This window comes from Myxocyprinus asiaticus, chromosome 14, assembly GCF_019703515.2.
Source record: "Myxocyprinus asiaticus isolate MX2 ecotype Aquarium Trade chromosome 14, UBuf_Myxa_2, whole genome shotgun sequence".
Classification (NCBI taxonomy): Eukaryota; Metazoa; Chordata; class Actinopteri; order Cypriniformes; family Catostomidae; genus Myxocyprinus; species Myxocyprinus asiaticus.
In genome coordinates this window covers 12,931,951-12,954,085 of record NC_059357.1, presented here as the reverse complement: position 1 = coordinate 12,954,085, position 22,135 = coordinate 12,931,951, and the positions used below count along the sequence as shown (strand labels likewise).

At 37.8% G+C, this 22,135-nt stretch overlaps 1 protein-coding gene across 2 annotated transcripts in view; it reads left to right on the top strand.

Moving 5' to 3' along the window:
• LOC127451927 (tumor necrosis factor receptor superfamily member 16-like) overlaps positions 1-22,135 on the top strand; it is an 81,326-nt gene that overhangs the window by 15,612 nt on the left and 43,579 nt on the right. The window contains exons 1-2 of one of the 2 annotated variants that reach the window (XM_051717002.1): positions 2,589-2,837; positions 9,667-9,829. In XM_051717002.1, the coding sequence (XP_051572962.1) occupies positions 2,802-2,837; positions 9,667-9,829 (199 nt within the window). In that variant the 5' untranslated portion in view covers positions 2,589-2,801. Of the gene's footprint in view, positions 1-2,588; positions 2,838-9,666; positions 9,830-22,135 lie in introns of those variants that run through there. The other variant, XM_051717003.1, reaches the window with a different exon arrangement.

The window sequence follows — 22,135 nt, the reverse complement described above, 5'->3', positions numbered from 1 at the left end:
CGAGAGAATTGCAGATAGTGGTATTGCTATTCCACACAGCGGTAGCCCATTCCAGTGCACTTCCACACAACAAATTAATGATAAAAGCTACCTTGGCTTGTTCGGAGGGAAAAGCGTGAGCTAGCTGCGCAAAGTAGAGAGAACACTGGAGCATGAATCCGTTGCAGCGACCCGGAGTGCCATCAAACTTCTCCGGTAACGCAATGCATGGGCAGAAGTGAGCACTGCATGAGGGTTGGAAGCAGAAACAGGAGGACTGGGCGTAACAGGTGCTTGTGCTGCGGTTGGTTGGCGGAGATGGCGAAGCACTTCATCCATAGTGGTAGAAAGCCGTGTGAGCTGTTGGTGATGCTCACCTAACATGGCCGCTTGTGTAGCCAGGGTGGTCTGCACTGCCGCCTCTGCTGGATCTATTGGTGGCAAAGTCTTCTGTAATGAGGGAGACTCATCAGGCTCATTAAGATCCATGTGCAGTATTTATTATGCAGTAAGCAGTTCGGGGTCATAAACAGGCAGAAGGTCCAGTTCACAGTAATCAGTCCAACCAGGCAAACAAATCCAAAATGTGAGACACAGAGAATAAACAGCAAACGGGCAGCAATGTAATAAACAGGATAAACAGATCAGGCAGGTAAATAATGATCAGTAATGTTCGGAGACGAGACAAGACTTCACAAAGGTAGAGTGTGAGTCCAGGACTATTTGTAGTGATCTTAATGAGTGATGGCTAGCAGGTGTGTGGAGAGTTCAGAATTCGGGTGAGGGTTTGGCGGAAGCAGATGTGACACACGATAGAGATTAATTTGTTTATAGAATACTTGAGCAGATATGAAATGCCAAATGTGATTGAAACTAACAGAAAATGTTTAACCCTTTTTTGATAATTTATTATTATTATAAAAAAAAAAAAAAAAAAAAAAAGCATTTTAATGTCTCAAAAGTATTTGCCTAAGTTGACCATTTTTGCCCTATAACTATTGTTCCTATATTTTCACTATATCACTATAACCCCCCTGGGGCCTTTTACCTCAAGTGTAGGGTAAACGGCTCCCTCACCACCTTGTATAAAAATAAATAAATGTTTTTATTTTATTTTTATTTTTATGAAAACAACCTTCCGTTATTATTTATTTTCACATAAATGATGCTGCTCCATCAATATTTAATATTAATTAATTAATTTTCTCAATCTTGATACACTTTGTGACAGAAGCAAAAAATCAGATTTTTCTTAAGGTTTGCCTTTAGCCTGTAAATTCACGCAGTTCCACAAAATAATAAGAAATCAAGAACGCGCATATGCATTAGCTACAAGCGGGAAAATTGCTTTTTTTCTTCTTCTTCATAATCTTAGGTAAAGAAGCAAAATTTATGATTCCAATGTTGTCAGATTTGCTGTTTTGAAATATGTTTTTGATCGCAATCTTGACCAAACAATTTGGAGATTTCGGTCTTTCCCCATTCAAGTAGGTAGGAGCTGCTCTTGAATTCTGCTTGTTTACATAGAAAAATAGCTGTCCGACAGCGTTCCAAAAATGGCCACCAGTGGACTGACTAGCTAGAAAGACTTACCAGACATACTTAATCAGGGAACGTAGATACAGTTCTCATAAGATACGCTCACACAGCAGCAGAGCACAGTTGTCAGTCCTGTTTGGAGTGTAGAATACAGTTCTGGTAATACACAGTTCAGTTTAGTGAGTGACAACAAATTTTAAAGAGCCACAACCGTATTTTATGAGTGAGTTTGGTTGATATGTGCTATGTGAACAGATCTGAGCTGTACAGAACATAAAGTTAAATTTCTGTCAAAGAAGGGTCTGTGTCTGCTATCACACCTAATGCTTCTATAAACACACTCAAACACACCTGGAATTTTCAATGCCATATTTACAACACGTGCATTTTATCATAAACACCGACCAGGTGGAAAAAATATCGGAAGAATGGCCGTGAAAAAGAAAAAAAAATCGTAAAACCCCCTCATCCCTGGCACTTAACCGTCCATGGCATTATTATGCCTCATATCTCACACGCGCACAGCGGTGACTCACAAGCTGCAGTCGCCCTCCTGTGGCATCTGTTTGATTACACCAGTCCCGTGACGTCATGCCCATTACGCTCATCCACTCAAATTATTTATTTATTTATTTTTTTAACATTTTTTAAAAAGCTTAACAGTAACATTTACTTTACTATTTCATTTAATATTGTATAATTAAAATACGATGCGTTTTCCGAGAGGAAATGGGGCCGTGAGCAGATATATATATATATATATATATATATATATATATATATATATATATATATATATATATATATATATATATATATATCTTTATTTCCAAGAGGCACGCATATGCAGTAGACTGAAAAGGCTGGTTTGATTATTACAATTTAGACTAGTATTTTTTTTCTTAAACTTATATATATATATATAGAGAGAGAGAGAGAGAGAGAGAGAGAGAGAGAGAGAGAGAGAGAGAGAGAGAGAGATGCTGATGGGGGGAGTTGGTAAGCATTCGTGCCCCCCCTCATCTCTGCGTGCACGACTCTCGCCTCCGCAGTGCACTGCTGGACAGCACTGAGTGCGGAGTGCAGGACAGTATACAGGACAGTTCAGGCGCGCATCAGCAAGCACCGGCCGAGGGGACACGCTTCCGCATAGTCCTAAAGTCCTAAACATCAGCCATGCACGAAAGCAGCACCCACATAGACTTAATATGAACTGTCGGAGCACTGATCTTCACTTCAAGACACACACATTTACACTTTGAGAGGCAAGGAAAATACCAGACATGGACACCTTGGTGTGGATCTTGATTTGTGGAGCGGTAAGTCTTGATGGGATGTTTGCATTTGAGTTCAGATTAAATCTCTTAAGTGATCAATCATTGTCCTTGCTGGATTTCTCTGAGTACGTAGGTAAACAGACATCAGGTGAACTGGTTCAGCATGCCTGATGCTTTGTTTATCATAATGCTGATCTGTGGTGCGCCTGCGGATACACCTGAACTTGTTTTCAGTTTTTGGTCGGGTGGTGGTGATGACTAATCTCAGCTGCTTGGTTTCTGGAGAACAGGTGTCAGCCTCCTTTTACTTTATGCTTAATTTGTTGACTATTGCAATCTTACATTAATCTATTACTCTTTAAATCGTTATGATAAACAATAAAAATAAACAATAATGTGCCAAACATTAATTAAATTAAGCTGGTCTAACAGGAGTTCAGCAAGCTTGAGCATCATATATTTAACTGTGGCAACTTGCTTAACTTGGCACAAAAGTTGGTTACAGTTGGGCACACATTTTTGTGCATTGATGCCAAGTATGTTTCTGTCCCGTTATATTGATTTGATTTGAACTATTTATATGTAGCAAATGACAATCCCTTATATTGTCACAATTATTTTAAGACAAAATGCTTATTTGTCATTTTCAATTTTGATCAAGGTGATTAAATCAGAGGTTTTTAATAATGGTCCAATAAGGGAAAGGATAGTTTTTGGGGTAAAAGCCCCCTTGTTGTAAAATGGTTAACCCATTTTTAAAGTGGTTATTTTGATCATTTATTATTATTATAAAAAAAGCATTTTAATGTCTCAAAAGTATTTGCCTAAGTTGACAAATTTTGCCCTATAACTATTATCCCTATATTTTCACGATGTCACTATAACCCCCCTGGGGGCCTTTTACCTCAAGTGTGGGGTAAACGGCTCCCTCACCACCTTGTATAAAAATAAATAAATGTTTTTTTGTTTTTTTTTTTATGAAAACAACCTTCCGTTATTATTTATTTTCAAATAAATGATGTTGCTCCATCAATATTTAATAAAAATAAATGTATTTTCTCAATCTTGATACACTTTGTGACATAAGCAAAAAAGCACATTTTCCTTGAGGTTTGCCTTTAGCCCCGTTGTACCCTAATTAGGCCTTCTAAACACAATCTTCACGCAGTTCCACAAAATAATAAGAAAAGTAAGAAGTTATATGTAGTTAATTAGAATTATTAGCTAGTAATTTATCATTTATACACAGTCACATGAACACTTATGACCGTTTTTGGTCAAAATACCATTATTGTTGCTACTGTTAAACCATATTAAATCAGTATGGGATGCATTTCAAACTTTTTAAGAAGCTTTCAGAATTGTTCTGTCATTTATTTTATTTATTTATTTTTACTGATGACAGTGATTACCAATATCAATTTACCACATGCCTAAGTTATTGATAAAAATATCTATGGTATTTTGGCAGAAACTTGCCATGCTAAATTTTTTTCTAAGGGATGTTCCTCATGCTCAGGGAGACAAAATGAATGTGCACAAGGATGTGACCCTCAGGGTCCCCCACACTGCAAGACCTTTGTGACCCGCACCACCTCCTGTCTTGTGTAACAAGGACCAAATCCATTTAAACACGCATGCGCTCTTGACTAAACACAATTACTACGTGACCTCTTTCCAATGATCTGATTTGCAAAATGGCAAACGGGGCTGGCAATTGAGTATTATCCAGGTGCGCAGAGTCTGTGAAGAATCTCCACCGACACATGAGCCAGCAGCGGTCTGTCTGGAGTCACGATCTGACAGCTGTGTGATGGCCATGTGTTCCCCTGGTGCCCGTTACAATCTTTGAAGGGGAGAGAAAAGGCCTAATTGGTGGTGAAATGTGTGACGGCTCATAGAGGCTTCATATTTTCCTGTAATCTCACTCAGCTCTCTCTCTCTCTCTCTCTCTCTCTCTCTCTCTCTGTGTATGTCTGTGTGTTTGTGTTGGTCTTGGTGAATTCGTGAAGACTAACTTACTTTACAACGTTAATAAAGTACATTCCAGAGACAATTTAAAAGAGACGGGCCACTTCCGTTAAAATGAATGGGGGAAATTGGAACCCCCAATGGTCAACGGATGTAGAAAGGAAAAATAACTGACTGACAGCGTTCCAAAAATGGCCGCAAGTGGACTGACTAGCTAGAAAGACTTTGGTACATTCCCAGACATACTTCATCTGGGAATGTGGGAATTGTCCCATAACCTGAATATATGACGTATTAACAACAACAGTGAAAATAACTTATTTTGGTTTTGATAAACAAGTACAATTTAAGGAACAACATTCTTGGTAGCACTTGCAATTGAAAAGAGCCACCCAACTGGTTGTCTCCGCCATTTTTTAAACTCAGTGTTTTGAAAATGACATCTCCTCAGCTCCTGTGAGATTATGGGATAGTGAAGTGTAGGCTATCTACCTTTTTCCTGAACGCGGAAGTGTTCCATGATTCATAACGGATGCCTGTTTTCGTTTTCCAGTCTCGATTGTTTATAGTCACATTGGTGTGTGTTTTAAGTTGATAATTTGATGCCAAGCATATGTTTAGCGTGAATTTGTAAAAAATTGCCAAATTATAAAACATGTGGCTCCAGTGCCAATACTTTACAGTCGTGAAGGCCATCTTTTGACAGTTCCTCATCCAAGTAGGTACCTGACACAAAGCTATGGCCAAAGGTTAGTTGCGTTGATATAATTAACTACCTCAAGTTGTTATGTTAACTGCACCAGTTGAGTTTAAACTCATTTTTTACTCCAACTTACACTTACAATGGTTCCTGTTCTCCATCTGGATTGCTTGTTTCAGTGGTTTTTACATTGTTTCTTATGGAGATGGAACAAGAAAACAGTCTAGAAGCATTCAGAATCACCACAGCGCTGTCCAGTGGTTGGTGAGGAAAACTGTACATATATACGAATAGTGAATGTACACTTTAGAATCTTGGCGCACGTAGAAGGTCATCAGGGTATTTCCTGCCTAATATTTTATGGATACTGAGGATTCAGACACTACTGAATTGACACAGTGCTTTTATATTAGGGAAGTATGCATATTCGGATGCCTGCCGAGCTACAAAGAGGAGAGCAGTTAATTTGATGGTAAACCAGATCGGGTGGATAACAGTGTTTTACGGACAGGTGCAAATCACTCAACAGAATTCAGTGATGATAAGGCCTTGTTGCAAAGCTCACACTTAAGTGAAACACACACACACACACACACACACACACACACACACACACACACACACACTTTGCTCAGATGTGTTAAGTATTGGGCATGCACTATACTGGTGAGTCCATTAAAGCCTGCCAAGTTAACTCAGTGGCACGCTTACTCAAGCGAATGCAAATTGAGAGAGAAAAAAAGAGAAAGGAAGACAGCCAGGGTTTGAAGAAAAGAGACAGAAGAAAAGAGAGAGGGAGTAAATGAGGGGGTGAGTTGGCCGCTGTACAAGTGCATCTGTTTTTGAATGAGTACAAGAGAGGATATGGATGAGGGGAGGAGGAGGAGGGTTGAAAGGGGAGTCGTAAAGGGCACAGAGACAAGAGAGAGGGATGAGTGAGGAAGATGGATGTGAGATAATGTTTTAATGAAAATGTAGATGTGATCAGAGAGGTTTTCCCTCCTTACTTTGAATATGGTGAGTATAGATGGTGTCCACCTGCCTAAATTGTGTGTAATATTTTTCATATCTCCAAAAAAAAAAAAAAAAAAGAAAATGAAAAACAAATTCTAATGTAGGCCTACTATAATTTTTATTAATGGATGTGTGTATGAAAGAGAGGAAGGGAGAGAGAGAGAGAGAGGAGAGAGAGAGAGAGAGAGAGAGAGAGAGAGAGAGAGAGATTGAGTGAGGATGCTAATTCATCATTAATAAATGCAAAGAGAAAAATGTGCAGGGAGTTAAATTACTGTGTGTGTATATGTGTACATGGTTGTTTGTGAATGTGTATTTTGGAATGCTCTGGAATCCACAGGTTAATGAATAAATATTCGCTTCTTTCACAGATATATCACAGAACCTATTTAGTCATCAATGCACATTAAACACGTCACCCTCCAATCACACATCTGCACTGAATACACATGACCAGACTAAGTCTATAGAATTGGGATAAAAGTGCCTAGACCTGTAACCTAGACTTAGACACATCCCCACTTCTATGTAGATTAGTGTTTGATCAATATGTTTAAAAAAAAAGATTTTTAAACTTTTACATTTGGTCCCCCACAATCTTGAACATTTGGTAGCATCCTTGCATTCACCAAAAAACAAATCTCCCACTCTGCCAGAGAAGAAACGAGAAATAAATGCACCACAGCAGTAAATGAAAAGAATAGTTCACCCAAAAATAAAAATTCTCTCATCATTTACTCACCCTCATGCCATCCCAGATGTGTATGACTTTCATTCTGCTGCTGAACTCAAACAAAGATTTTTAGAAGAATATCTCAGCTCTGTAGGTCCATACAATGCAAGTGAACTTTGAAGCTCCAAAAAAATATATAATTCAGAATAAAAGTAATCCATCAGACTCCAGTGGTTAAATACATGTCTTTTAAAGCAATCCAATTGGTTTTGTGGGAAAACAGACCAAAATATAACTAATTTTTCTCTGTACATCTTGCCATTGCAGTCTCTAGGCATGATCACGATTTCAAGCTCGATTACATTTCCTAGTTTTTGACGCATACGCAGAGTGCTAGATGAAAAACTAGGAAGTGTAATCGAGCTTGAAATCATGATCACCAAGGAGACTGCTGATGTCACAATTTATAATGAAAAAGGATTTATATTTTGGTCTTTTCTCACCCAAAACCAATTGGATCACTTCAAAAGACATGTATTTAAGCACTGGAGTCTGATGGATTACTTTTATTCTGCCTTTATGTGCTTTTTGGAGCTTCAAAGATTTGATCACTATTCACTTGCATTGTATGGACCTAAAAGAAAGAAAGCCATACACATCTGGAATGGCATTAGGGTGAGCAAATGATGAGAGAGTTTTCATTTTTGGGTGAACTATTCCTTTAACACAAAGTGAAGGCTAGTTCCTCACTTATGAGCCTGCAAGTCACCTTAAACACACCACACATATACTTGACAAAACAAGCCCAGAAATACCCATAAACACCTATCATACAGTGCCGGTGTGTGTGTGTACTTTAAAGATGTTTATGACCCCTTGGGTTATTGTAAATACTCAACAAACAGAACAGATCCTGTGTAAGAGGCAGCACATATGGGAAATGGATGAGTATGTGTGTTTGTGTGTGTGCATATAATCAGGGTAGGGCTAATAGCTGTCTTGGATAGAGAGGGTTTGTATACAAGACTCCAGCCTGTAAGACCTCAGTGTGTGAAGTATGTGTAATCGTACCCGTGATAGTACTGGAGACGCAGCTGGACATACAATCGACATATGTAGAACTCCAACTGCCCGTCTCATCTTGCTAAACACATCCCTTTTGGACACACCAGTGCAGTGAAATCAGTACAATATATTCGGATGCAGCTGTTAACAAACTGTGGTCGCCATATGCATCAAACATGAAAAGAAGGAGTTCAAGGACTACGGTAAAGGAGGTTAAGTGGAATAATTAAGATGTAACATGTCTAACGTGATTTATCTTTGTTCAATCTTTCCATATGCATGAGTGAGATTTACATTTCCCAAAGGAAAAAATAATTTAATGTAGCTCAAGCGGTAGAGCATAGCACTAGCAATGCCAAGGTCATGGGATTGATTCCTAGGGAATACACATACTAATGAATGCTCTAAAGTCTCTTTGGATAAAAGCTTCTGCCAAATGCATAGATGTAAATAACAGTACTTTCAAGGCAGTAAAATTGTGTTTAAGTTTGCAGTAAGCCAGAATGATTGCAATGTAAATTTGGCAACAGTAGTTCAAAAGTTCCTCAGATGAAATTGGTCTTCACTTACTGAAATTCTAACCACTATCCCAAGTGGCTGAAGCTGAAAGTGTTGTTAAAGATATAGGCATGTGTCTGCTTCAGTTTCCAGGTGAAATGTCCATAGAATAGCACTAAAAGTGAGGAGTATTTTTTGTTTTAAATAATGTAATACAGTTAACAGGATTGCATTTTTTTTTTATTTTTTACCTCTTATCCCAAATCCCAACCCTAAACCTAATCATCTGTGGAGTAAAAATATAATTTTAGAACAAATATGCAACCTCTGAAATATGAAATATGCTTATCATTGTTTAAGTGAACGTGATTACATCCTGGTTCCCACGGGACCAGAACCCTTGTCTCAGATGGCAAGATTGGCGGGTCAAATGCACCTGGCTGTTAGCCCTGAGGAAGCCCCAAAAAGGCACGATAAACCCCAGGAAAGTGACAGTGGGAATGCAGCTGGCCCAGGCACGCACTAGCATGCCCTGGTTTGGCCCGATAATAGAAACACGGCTTATGATGTCATTGCATTTGGTTTGATTTTGAAACATTCTAAGTCAAATGGAGATTTCTAAACTTTATTCTTATATTTCTTTCAAATAGTATAAAGTTTATAATGACAAAAAATAGCAAACCTAAGACATTAGGTCAAAGACACCTTAGAAATTATCCAAAGAATTTATACAAGAATTTAAAATCTTTTATACAAATGTTTTTAATTGAATCTGTCATGCAGTTTGAGCTGAATTAATTGCAGAACATTGTGGAGATGTAACAGGAGAATTAAGAGAATTTCAATACAGTGATGCCTTGCAAGTACTGTCTCAGATGTCTTAAAGGAATAATGATGTCAGGAAATATTCTTTCTGTCTCTTTCTTTCTTTCTTTCCTTCTATTACTTAGCTGGGGTTGGTGTTTGGCTCTAAACTGGAGCGTGCCATGGAGGAAGAGTGTGAATCGGGCCAGTACACCTACAGTAGGGAGTGCTGTATGCAGTGTCCACCAGGAGAGGGAGTGGTCAAGGAATGTGGAACTACCCAAACCGAGTGCAGTCAGTGCTTAGACAGTAAGTACATCTTCTCATATACAGTACATGTGAACACACACATTCATAGCCTTCCACATGTAAGACATGTACAGAATTGCACATGCACACTTAAATCTTCATACTGTATACCTATTAATGCATAATTATACTCCCCCCCCCCCCCCCCCCCCCACCCAATACACACATATGCAAAAAATAGCCTGAAAACTGAGAATAATTTTGCATTGAATAAATTAGCTGGTTATGGTATAGGAGCTGCTGTTTGTATGTGTGTGTTTGATGCTTAAATTTGAGCCAAATGCTCTCATATCAGCTTCATACCCTCTAAGGAGTTATACCAAAAACCAGAAAGAGAAAGAAAGAAACAGATGGAAAAGAAAAGGGATGAATGGAAGCAAATCGACAGACACACTATCACATACTCACAAATGTTCCCTTAGCACAACCAGGGGTGTAGCAATCATTATAACAGGAGGGGACATGCCCCCTCACATTTTCTAAGTTTAAAAAGTTTGTCCCTTCCAATGTTTGGGTAATAATCTTAATATTTTAAGAGCTTTGTTTTGCTTGGCCACTGTCAAAGATAAAAACTGAAGCTGACCATGAAAAATGACAGCTTTAAGACCAAGCAAAAGTCTCTGCAAAATGTATAATTGGCAAGCGGAAATCCTAATATTGCACACCGCCCACTTACTTTCCTTTCAGCAAATCAGATATGACTACTGGGTGAACATGAAGTCATCTAATTAATATTCATGAGCCTGGCTGATAAGGTTTAAAATGTGTCCTCCCCCCACACACTTTTCAGATCGTTTCTATGCCCCTGACCACAACCATTAAAATAAGATATCAGAACAATAATAAAAAAAGAACATTTTCCATTCACCCCAACATATTTAGAAACTGTGCAATGACACATTCAGAAATGACAAGATACATTTTTCACTTGTTCTATAGCAGGTCTCGTTTTTTGTTGCGAGTGTTTCCGAAACAGGCTCTATCCTACTTTCAGCTCACAGTAAGAGAAACGACTGGTCCTCCGTCAACTCTGAGAAGCTCTTAGGACAACATGCCTGAAATAGAGGACGTCTTATATTTCAGGACAGGGCACTTTATATCAATAACCCAACTGGGCGTTTTTTTTTTTTTCAATGGGTATAGGATATAAATAAAGTGGTGAATCGTGTATTAGAAAAGCATCTGCATTAATTTTTTAGTTTCAAAAACAACAACAGAATCAACAAAAACCGAGCTTCCCGTTTACTGACAAAAATAAATGTTGTGACCTTTGTGCTTGTTTTCTTTCACCTTTTAGCGTTTGGCATAGACACATGCTTCTTTCATGCATCTTCGCATCATCCCTTAGTCTAGACACAAGCATATATCAGCAACCACTGAAATATTTAGCTGTCCGTTTTTCTCTCTACCCTCTTACCCCCCCCCCCCCCCAACAAACACACACATTCATGGAAAACTGAGTGACACAAACCTCTCAGCTGCTGACTTAGCCGCCATTTTATCACAAATCAGGCCAACATCTTTTACAGGAACACATACGCATACACACACTCACTGACTGACACTACTTTCCGTTCATTAATTTTATTAATTAATCGAGTTGGTATCTTAAGCCTGACTCTAAAACAGCCTGAGGGCTCACACATGGCTTTTGATCTTGTAGCTTAACTGGTGGAGCATGGTGTCAGCAATGCCAAAGTCAGGGGTTCGATTCCCAGTGAGAACATATGGGGGGTCATATTTTCACCTCCAAATCAAAAGAAAGAAATAAGAAAATGAAGCCTATTTTTAAGACAATTAAGATTTTTTGGCATTGTGACATTTTCAAGACAATTGAACGCACCCCTTTCTTATTACTGTAATGGGAATAAATAATAATGATATCTTATTTAAATTGTGAAGCAATTCTGATTTAAATACATGCTGATTTAAATTTAAAAACCACAGTATTACAGTGCTTTTAATGTAATATAATACAGAATACTGTATTAGAGTAATACGCATCTAATGAGAGTCACTATTGAAAATAATGTGATTTACAATAAATAAATAAATAAATAAAGTTTAATTTTCTTTATGTAAAAATATTTTCTTATTTTATTTTAAATTTTGTGGTGAAATGTGCCTTGGATATGTTTGCATGAAATAAAGAAATAAATACTAACATGAATAAAAAAAGAAGAATAAAAACATTTTAAGTAAAACAGTACAATGTACATGTTCTTTTTTAATATTTGTACTGAAGGAGCAGCACTGCACTAGGGGTCAGAGTGCTGTTTTAGATAGAGCTGACTAAAGACTGATGGGGATTTTGGAAATAACAGCATTGGATAATGATGAATTTAAGCACAGGCAACATCAGATACACTGACCTCTCTAGACAGAGTCTAATAAATCTCTTATGCACCCGAGAGAGACTGGTTAATGCTACTGAACATTTAAGCAGAATTCAGAACTGGAGCCATAACTATTTTTATTAGTCTTTGCAGCCATTCTACCATTCCAAGCAGCTTTGATATATTACTTTAACTGATAAAAAAAAAGAAGAAAAAAAAAAAGCAGCCGTTACCAATAAAGAACAACTGAATTGTGAAAACAGAACACTGATACGCTGATATGGTTGTGATTATAGATGAATACAATGCATTACGCAATGGATATTTTCCTCCATCCATTCTGTATTAGGTTGCTTTACAAGATCTTTTAAAATGAGCCAGATAAATATTGGCAAACACCCATAGTTAAAATTCTTCTCCAGCCAGTGACAGCCAAGCAGAAAACCAGCTTAGAAAGAAAAGTATAAAACGATTTTATGCACCTGGCTGATTTGTTGGTAATTTCGAAGGGATAAAAATGCACAGACTTTGGCTGATGACATCACAGTAAGACACATTGCATGAGGCAGCTTGAGTCCTTTTTCATTTAACCTCCTGACTTTGCCAACAATCCTGTGTTATCAAATTAAAACAAGCTATTTATTATATGTGTAAACAACCACTCACTCAGTGGAGCATGTGTGTGTGTGTGTGTGTGTGGGCACTTCCAGTTGTTTTTGGTAGTGTTGTTTTACATCCGTATTTATAATCAGGTATATCCGTGTGATCAACCAGCTGGCATTCTTTCTGTCTCTTTTAAACACAGACGAATGCACATGCTTCATATGGACAAAACTCAACAGTTCAGCAAAACCACAAAGAGGAAATGTTTAAAATAAACACAAACAAGGAAAAACAGAAACAAAATCCACAAAGATTGTAATGTAAAGAAAGGTTAAGGCAGACATCAGACAGCAGGTGGGCCATGTGTGTTTCCCACTCAGGATCAGCAAAAACAGGGATATTACAGGAAACACAAAACAGAAACACTGTCAAATATTGTTCTTACTGTAATCAGCGAAGGCCAGCACCAAACCTATTGATCTTTAACATACTGTATACATGAATCTGGCAAATCTCATGAAACATGTCAAGAACGTGTCCAGGTCATATTTCACCCCAAAATCAAAAGAAAGAATAGAAGGCTGACTGTAAAATTTTTATGCAAAATATAGAGTCCCAGGGACACGTTTTGAGTTTTATGCGCTAAAGTAAAAAATAAAACATTTAAATTATTATATCTTGACAATGGTTTGGAGAGGAAACCTAATAATTATATTGTTGAAAGCTTAGACTTTTCTTCTTAATGTAGTGCATAAAACCATGGATTAAAAAAGAAATGTTTTTCATTTCGGTTCATTCTAAGGAGAATATTTTTTCGTTACGGCTCCAGCTTTGCCTTTCTAAAAGGTAATGGGTTAGAACAAAAAAATATAATAAATAAATAAATAAATGGTTAATAACATTATTTTTAAATGACAGTATGATGGTAAAATGACAGTAATCTGTGCTAAGGTTGGATCATATACCTGTTGCAGTGTTGCCAGATCTCGCAAGAGAAAGAAGCACACTGGTCTGAAAAAACAAGGTCAATATAAGTGATTAGCCTCACCGAAATAAGTAAAGATAAGCTATCCAATTTTTTCTCGATAGAGGGGGGATCAGCATAGAAATCATAAGAAGTACAGTTTAGTATCAAACATTCAGAAAAAACAACTGATCATTTCTATGGACGCTTTTAACATCTTTACTGAATCCACATATGACTCGTGTGATATAGTACATGTTTTCTAGATTCATATGAAAGTTTTGTGTGGGTAACAGACCTACAGACTGAAATTGTACATGTTGTTAGCCAATGACTGTGTCTTGTGAGACAAAATGTTTTATTCCTGCAGGGGCGCTCTGAAAACCGAATACTCCATACATTCACATTTAAATCTCAGAACGTTTTATATCCCTTTGGAGACATGTTACACTGGATAGTTATTTTTAATAAAAACTGATAATTGCAAGGATTCATACCTGTGAATGGAAATCCGCCTCATCATTATATATAAAGCATTTTCAAAAATCCTCATCCAGTAACGGTAAACAACTGTGACAGGCCCATCCTCGCCAGCACTGAGAAAAGTAACAGGTACCACGTGACACCGCCATCTATACTAAAGGGGGATTGTGCAACACTAGTTGGGCGATACCAACTCATCCAACGGAGGGGGGACTTCAGTTTTTTTGTCTGATTATGACAGACTCACAGTCACGCAATTGCAAAGTATCTCATACTAAATTATTTTCACCATTAATTAAAATATAGTTTTAGGAGAGCACGTCTGGTGAATGGCGATCTCCTTCCCGCACACACATACAGCACGCGCGTCCGGGGGGGAGAGGGAGAGAGAGAGAGAGAGAGAGAGAGAGAGAGAGAGAGAGAGAGAGAGAGAGAGAGAGAGAGAGAGAGAGAGAGAGAGAGAGAGAGAGAGAGAGTTAAAAAAGCACTTTGAAAGAGTTGCGCTGCTGCTCTCAGCCAGAATAATCACACGTAAGGACATATATGCATAAAAACTAATGCGCAGTATCAAATACACCAAATGTATGATAGTGCTAACTGTAGAAAGCACATCAATATGAAGACAAAGACAAATCCTGTACATTTAGAGGCAATTTTGAAAATCCCATCCGGATGCTTTTTTCAGGTCTGAAAAAAGAGGACATGTCTGGGGAAAAGAGGACGTATGGTCACCCTATGTTATGTTATTTTTTTGTTTGTTTTTGATTGCATCACAAATGCCATGGACTCGGCTGGACTCGGAAAAAATCCCAAGTCCGAAAGACTCGAGTCTGAGTCAAGTCAGAGTAAAAATGCATCCAAGTCCGTGACAAGTCCAAGTCCATTAAAATCAGACTTGTGACTCAGACTCGAGTCAGAACTCTATTACCCCAACTCTATTATTCTGTAAATAAATGTACTGTAACCCTAGAGTTCATTAGTGTTATAATCTCACATCCTGTATATGTGCTCTAATGGTAGGGGTGACAGAAAGAAATGGAACGTTTCTTACAGTTGGGTGACAAATGGTCTGATCTTTAAAATCTTTGCCACAGAACGAGGTCATATCTATCCATTAATAATTAATGAAGGTGAAAATGAAGAGAGAGGGAGAAAAAAACAGATGGGTTGAAAGAGATGTTCGGCTGAATTGACACTTTCACAGCTCACCCTGGCCTTTATCACATGATCTGTATATTTACCCATTAACTCCCTGTGCTCCCATAGACCATCTGAGACCAGTCTGCGCTTAACTCTTAGAGTGAACATTTACTGAGCATGTAAGTCCACAAAATTGAGCTTAACCTTACAAAATCTCCTCTTTTGTCATAAATAAGGTAAACACTGTATACATAGCATTAATTGTAAAAATGTATTTAAACAGTGCTAATAGTTTTCGTTTAGAGGTAGGGTTATGATATAGCTTTATTTATATATTTATAAGTCTATGGTATGTCCCCATCTAGAAGTAAAAATTTTTGTGTGCTTGTGTGTTTTTAAGGGAGGGTGTTACAGGGTGGTAAATACAGCAGTGAAAAGTGGTACATTAAATGTACTGTAAGGCATTAAGGAGCATTTTGTACCCACAGCATCAAAGCACTATAACTGACAAAAATGAATTTATCATCCTAGAAGACAGGGAACATTCAAACAGGAGCTTAATTAAAAGTAGCAGTATCTTTGTTATTACTGACTGATTGATGGAAACATAGATGGATCAGCATGTTTGAGCAGTTGTTTTGTATCTCTCAAATGCCATGAAGCAGGTAACTAAGTCATTAGCTTTCACATCACCTGCAAAACAAGAGCAAACATGACAAGAACAGAACGCCAAGTGTTATTCACTGTTAATTAGATATCAAGGAGAGCTTCCATACAAAGTAAGGCATAAGGTGAACACCCCACCCTCAGGCCAACATTAGGCATGAACACATTTGCCTTCCCTGATCTTTTCACATCAGGCAGAAAATGTGACCTGATTTGTTGGAAAAACAGTATATTAATATGCACCAGATTAGTGTCAACAATCTCCTCATATGCAGTTCCCTCTTCTTCCTCAATCCTCATTAGATCCTATTTAAGGGACAAATACAGAGTTTTGTCTCCCTCTGGGAAAGAGAAATCACAATTGAGATGACTTTAATATCTTAATTGTGTCTCCAACGAGTTTTTCCTCACAAGTGTCTCATAAGTTCAATGTCTCACATTGTGCTCAGGTAAGTAAAGATTCCAAATTCTCATTCAGCAGTCAAAAGAGATTTCAATACAAACATCTCTCATCAAATTCCTCCAGACCAATTTATCTGAGCAACATACATTTTGTTTTCGTTCTCTACTCATGTGTCAACAGTGTGCATCCATCTTTATTTCTCCTAAGAAATTTGGCAGGAACATCTGAGACAAAGTTGATGCTTAAAGAAATAGTACACAAAAAACAAACAAACAAACAAACAAAAAAAAAAACATTTTACTCTTGTGACTCTTTCCATAAAAAGGCAGACCATGGGCTCTATTTTCATAAGTGAGCAAAGGGCAGCACTATGCGCTACAACTATGTGCTACGTCTTATCCAATTTTCATGAAAGCACTAATGCTAAGTTCAATTTTAGTGCAAGCGCAAAACGCGAGTGGGTGTGGGTGGAAGTGTTTGTGCTGCTATGGGTGTAGGCGTGCAAACTATGGGTGTATTGTATGTGAATGAAGTGGCACAAAGTGCAATTTGCTATTTTCCTGAAAAATAGGTCATTGCGCTAAGACATTTCAAAACCATATCTGTTTTCAGCACAAAGTCTGAATTCAGTTTCTGCATTTACAATTTGGAGAATCCATCAGCAGGTGGTAATAAAGTTCATGTCCAAACTCTGAAAATATAGTGGAACATCAAATTATGTCAATGACGATCACTGTTGTAGCCTTTTTATGAAACAAAAATGTATGAGATTTGTGTAAACTATCTATAGTTCTTGGTTTATTTTTTTATTGTTATTATTATTTTTAATTATTATTATTATTGTTTATATTTACAAATGTATTTATGATCTAATTTGTATTTATATTTTTCCACCTGTTGTCATTAGGTGATTTTTAAGTCTGCAAAAGGGGCCGGTGGAAGAAGTTAAAATGTTTGGATTTGGTATGATTTTTTTTTTTTTTTCTACCACTTCATTATTTTGATTATATTTGTAATTATAAAGTGTAATTTGAATTTAAAAATATTTTTGGTTTAATTTTTGTTTCAATAAATGAATGTAATTTTTCAAAATCAAAATCGACCGGTAGAAGTGCGTTCTGATATAAACACTGTTAATACTAGCCATGATTTGTGTGTCAGTATTTTACTTACATTCTTTATAATTAAGCCTAAATCCATATTTTGAACCACATTTTCCATGTGTATAAAAGGAGCATGTCCCATTTAACAAGAACGCAGTTAATGCACAAAAGAACGTGAGTCCATATTTCTATTCTTCTAATTCATTGCATACAGTCCATTTACACTACACTCCCGAGCATGTGTAAATCGGAAGACATCTGAAAATATTGTGCTCTTTCAGACAAGCTGACATGACTATATTATGATAGAACTAAAATTAAAGAAGTAATGAAAAAAATTATAATTAAATGAGTGAAATTAACCTTAAAAATAAATAATAATTATAACTATATTTAGAAACGTTTCTTTGCTGATTGCATTTATTTTTCAAAGTAGCCTTTAGTTTTTTTCCAAGTCTGCTTATTTCCAGCAGAAGTTCTTGAAATGGGTTTGCATTTGTTTTTCCCAACAAAAAACAAACAGACAAACAAAAAATTGCTCTCTAATGTGACTGGCTGGACAGTTTTTTTTATTTGACATAAGCTCTGTTATTTAGATTTCATAATTTAGTATAGGCATCGGTAAATCGTGTTCAGTTGACGTATGGTAAGTGGTAAAACCATGAATGAACATATCACAGGCAGGTGCATAAAAAATACAGTGGGAAAAATCGAAAAAGCCTGCACACTGTCATATAGCTTTTAAATCTGTAATATCTTACAGCGTTTTGGTCAAAGACCTTCTTCAGGCACTCTGTCAATTTCTTTGAAGATTGTTCCTGTTGCAAAGGAAGTAGACTACAGTATATCACTCTACAGTCTTGGATTTACTCGAGAAGTTTCTCCAGTGATGCTGGTGTTGCGCTCAACCAAACCAGAGAAGGTGGTGGACATCCTCCTGAGCCCCTCTGCCCCAGTCTCCATGTTTGTAGTAACTCCTCCCCATTGGGCAGGATCTACCTTGAAGGCTCTCCACATGGTTGGAAAGACCATGTGACGTATTTTTCCACTTAAATATCCCCCCCTCTCTTGGGGCGAGGTGTGGTCTCCGCGGTGTCCTCCCCTTGGGAGGGACACCCTCCGACTAGACCTGGCGGCCCAGTCGGATAATCCCTCTTCTTTTTTAGGGAGTGGAAAAAGAGAAGGGGAAAAGAGGCCACGACTGGTTAAGCCTGTCTCTATCTTTGGGTAGTCGACCCCAGAAAGGGCCGTTCGACACTCATAACTGTGTTGGGGGAGGTTACGTGTCGACCTGGTGTGCTGGCTATGAGGCACACAGCAAGTCTGTCCACCACACACCACCAGTTCACGTAACACCGTTCAGCCTTGTGGCGTTTTGTATAGGGACCCCTAGTGTCACTACATCGACACCAACGTCGAGTGAGTGACAGATAGGGAACGTCATGGTTACTGGTGTAACCTCCGTTCCCTGATGGAGGGAATGAGACGTTGGTCCCTCCTGCCACAACGCTGAACTACCCGCTGAAATGGCCGGACCTTATATCGGCTCCTCAGCGTAAAACCTGTAGTGGTTGCATACCAGCTCCTTTTATACCCATATGTCTGGGGGAGTAGCATGCAAATACCACTCGCCAATTTTCATTGGCCTTTTATCAAAGACCAGAGGTGTCTCGGGCTCCCAAGAGTGACCCCTAGTGTCACTACATCGACACCAACGTCTCGTTCCCTCCATCAGGGAACGGAGGTTACACCAGTAACCATGACGTACCTCCCTACCCTAAACCTTAAACCTAAACCTAACTGATAGTGTCATATAAAGGAAATGTGAGATGAAAAACGCAAATGCTGAAGCAGCCACGTCATTTTGTGGTGCTGCTATGACACTTTGGTGTCGAGGCAATTCGATTGCACTCAAACAAGCAAATGTAATTGATTATACAAAGCAAATAATGTTAAAACGTATCCTCTTACAAGTCATGCACGACAGTAAAAATGTACAGGTGTCATAAGATAGCATTGTGTGAGGAACAGGGTAAAAATTAAGTGTTTATTAACTGATAATATGCTGTTTTACCTGTGATTTGATTTCACCAGGAAACTGCCATGAAACAATTTAGCAAAAATATAGGTATAGTAACGTGATTCTATGAGACCAGGTTGGAGATTTGAAATGTAATACAGAACAAAAAATACAAACAAGTCTTGAACGACATGAGAGTGTGTAGATGATGACAGAAATTTTCAAGTAAATTGTTTGCATCACGATTTGATTGGACTGACCAAATTTAGGCATGTGAATACATGATTTCTGCTACAGCATTTTATACAAACACCTTTTCCTTGGGGGGCCTGGGTAGCTCAGTGGTAAAGATGCTGGCTACCACCCCTGGAGTTTGCTAGTTTGCTAGTTCAAATCCCAGGGCATGCTGAGTGACTCCAGCCAGGTCTCCTAAGCAGCCAAATTCACATGGGGTAACCTCCTCATGATCACCATAATGTGGTTCGTTCTCAGTGGGGCACATGGTGAGTTGAGCATGGATGCCACGGTGGGTGGCGTACACACACGCAGTATGTCTCCGTGGCAACACGCTCAACAAGCTACGCGATAAGATGTGTGGGTTGACAATCTCAGACGCAGGTCCTCCACCACCTGGACTGAGGCAAATCACTACATGACCACAAGGACTTAAAAGCACACTGGGAATTGGCCATTCCAAATTGGGAGGAAAAAGGGGAAAAATAAAAAAAAACCCACCTTTTCCTTGATAATATTTTCCTTTGGGAAAATATTTACTGCACAGTGGATCAGTCTTAAAAATAAAAAAAGCACTTTGTCTCTCCATAAGAGTGTTGATGATAACATTTAGTCTAAATGTGCGGATGTGTATATGTGCTGTAAGCAGGGCTCGCCGTTTTGGAGTGCACTTCTAAGGAACTATTTGTAATGGTTATCCTCAGACAGACCCAATTGGCTTATGTAGCGTTAACAGCTCTACCCCTTAGAATCCATCGTTAAGTGTTTATGTGGAACTAAAATAGTTTCATTCTTGCTTTACCGAAACAAAAATGATGTTTTTGCCTTTTCCAAATATAATGTTCTGTTCCCATTCCTTTGATTTCTGTTATAAGAACTTGACTCTAATATAAAAGAGGAGGTGTAATGGTTCAATTTAATAGTTCAGATTTATCTGCAAGATGTTTTTATTGTAATGATGGATCATCTGCAGAACATAAATTGGTCTGAACAAGTTTTACATTTAATTTCTGTGAGCAACACAGAGAATGAATATTTCACCTTCTGTTATGACATGAAACCCCAAAGGAAAATTTTATTGCTCAATGGTTGCTCCTTCAAAGCTCAGGAGACTTGATTAAGTTATTTCAGTTATGTTTCATTTAACAGGGTTCCCACACTTTTCGACCAATGAATTTCAATGACTTTTCCAGTTGTTCTTGAGTACTAAAAGGATTTTAAAAAATAATTTCACAGTGAGCACACACAAAGAACAGTTTCTAGCCAATTAAATATTTTACAGCTCAGCAGAACAAGAACATTTATATTCACTAATGCAATTTCCATGATGTTAACATTTCTTTACATTTCAAGGATTCCTATGACTGTGGAAACCCTGATTTAACCCTAATCAACTTTGTCTCAGATGTGATCTCCCAAAATTCCTTAGAGGCTATTATAATAGTAGATGCAAATTGGATAGTTGTTTACATACAGAAAGAATATAGAGATTTATATAATTAGTGTGGATAGATTAGCTGAGGTAATTTGGCCTGAAGTAATGTGATGGAAATCTCTGACTTTTGATTGCAAACTTTGGTTTCTTGACAAATAAGAGCACAGTTTGAGACATCGTTGAGATCTCTTCTGAAACTCTAGAGGAGATACATGTGAGATTACTGGGGTCTGTTTCTCAGGAGAAAAATCTGAGAAGCAGGGGACTTTTGAAAAGTGTTCATTTAATCTCACTGCTGTAGGAAACAGTTGAGATATTAAAGAGATATAATTTGTGGTGTTTTTTTCTCTACATGGAAACTGTGAAAGCGGCAATGACACCTTTTGGTTGTCGTGTGAGAGAGCAAGTGTGAGAGAGCGAGAAAGCCAAAGGCTCCCATATACAACTAAGAGGTGTCATTGTCATGACCAAGCATTTTAAACAACTTGGTTTATTGAAGAACATCAAACATTAAACGGTTCCTGTAAAACAAACCACATGTTCTTACTGTCCTTTTATCCTTGCTACCTCCTCTCCTGTTATCAGAGTGACACAAAATCCAGGGAGGAATATTTAAACCCTTCTTTTGCTGGGATAAAATTGCAAAACCTTCAAACTTCATGTTATCTAAAACGCCTGTCTAACACATACTGTGTCCCAAACCAGAGTTCACCAGAACCAGCAGCACAAACAAACCTACAGAATAATTTAAAGCTTTCTCACTAATATTCCATATCTATTAAAAAATGCATATACAATTAATGTTTTATTTTCTAACTGCAGCTCAAACTCTGTCATAGGACAAAACTCCTCTTGAGAAAAACTATACTGTAAACCCCAACAGAGCATTTTTATTTATTAAGAGATGAATTGGTATAAA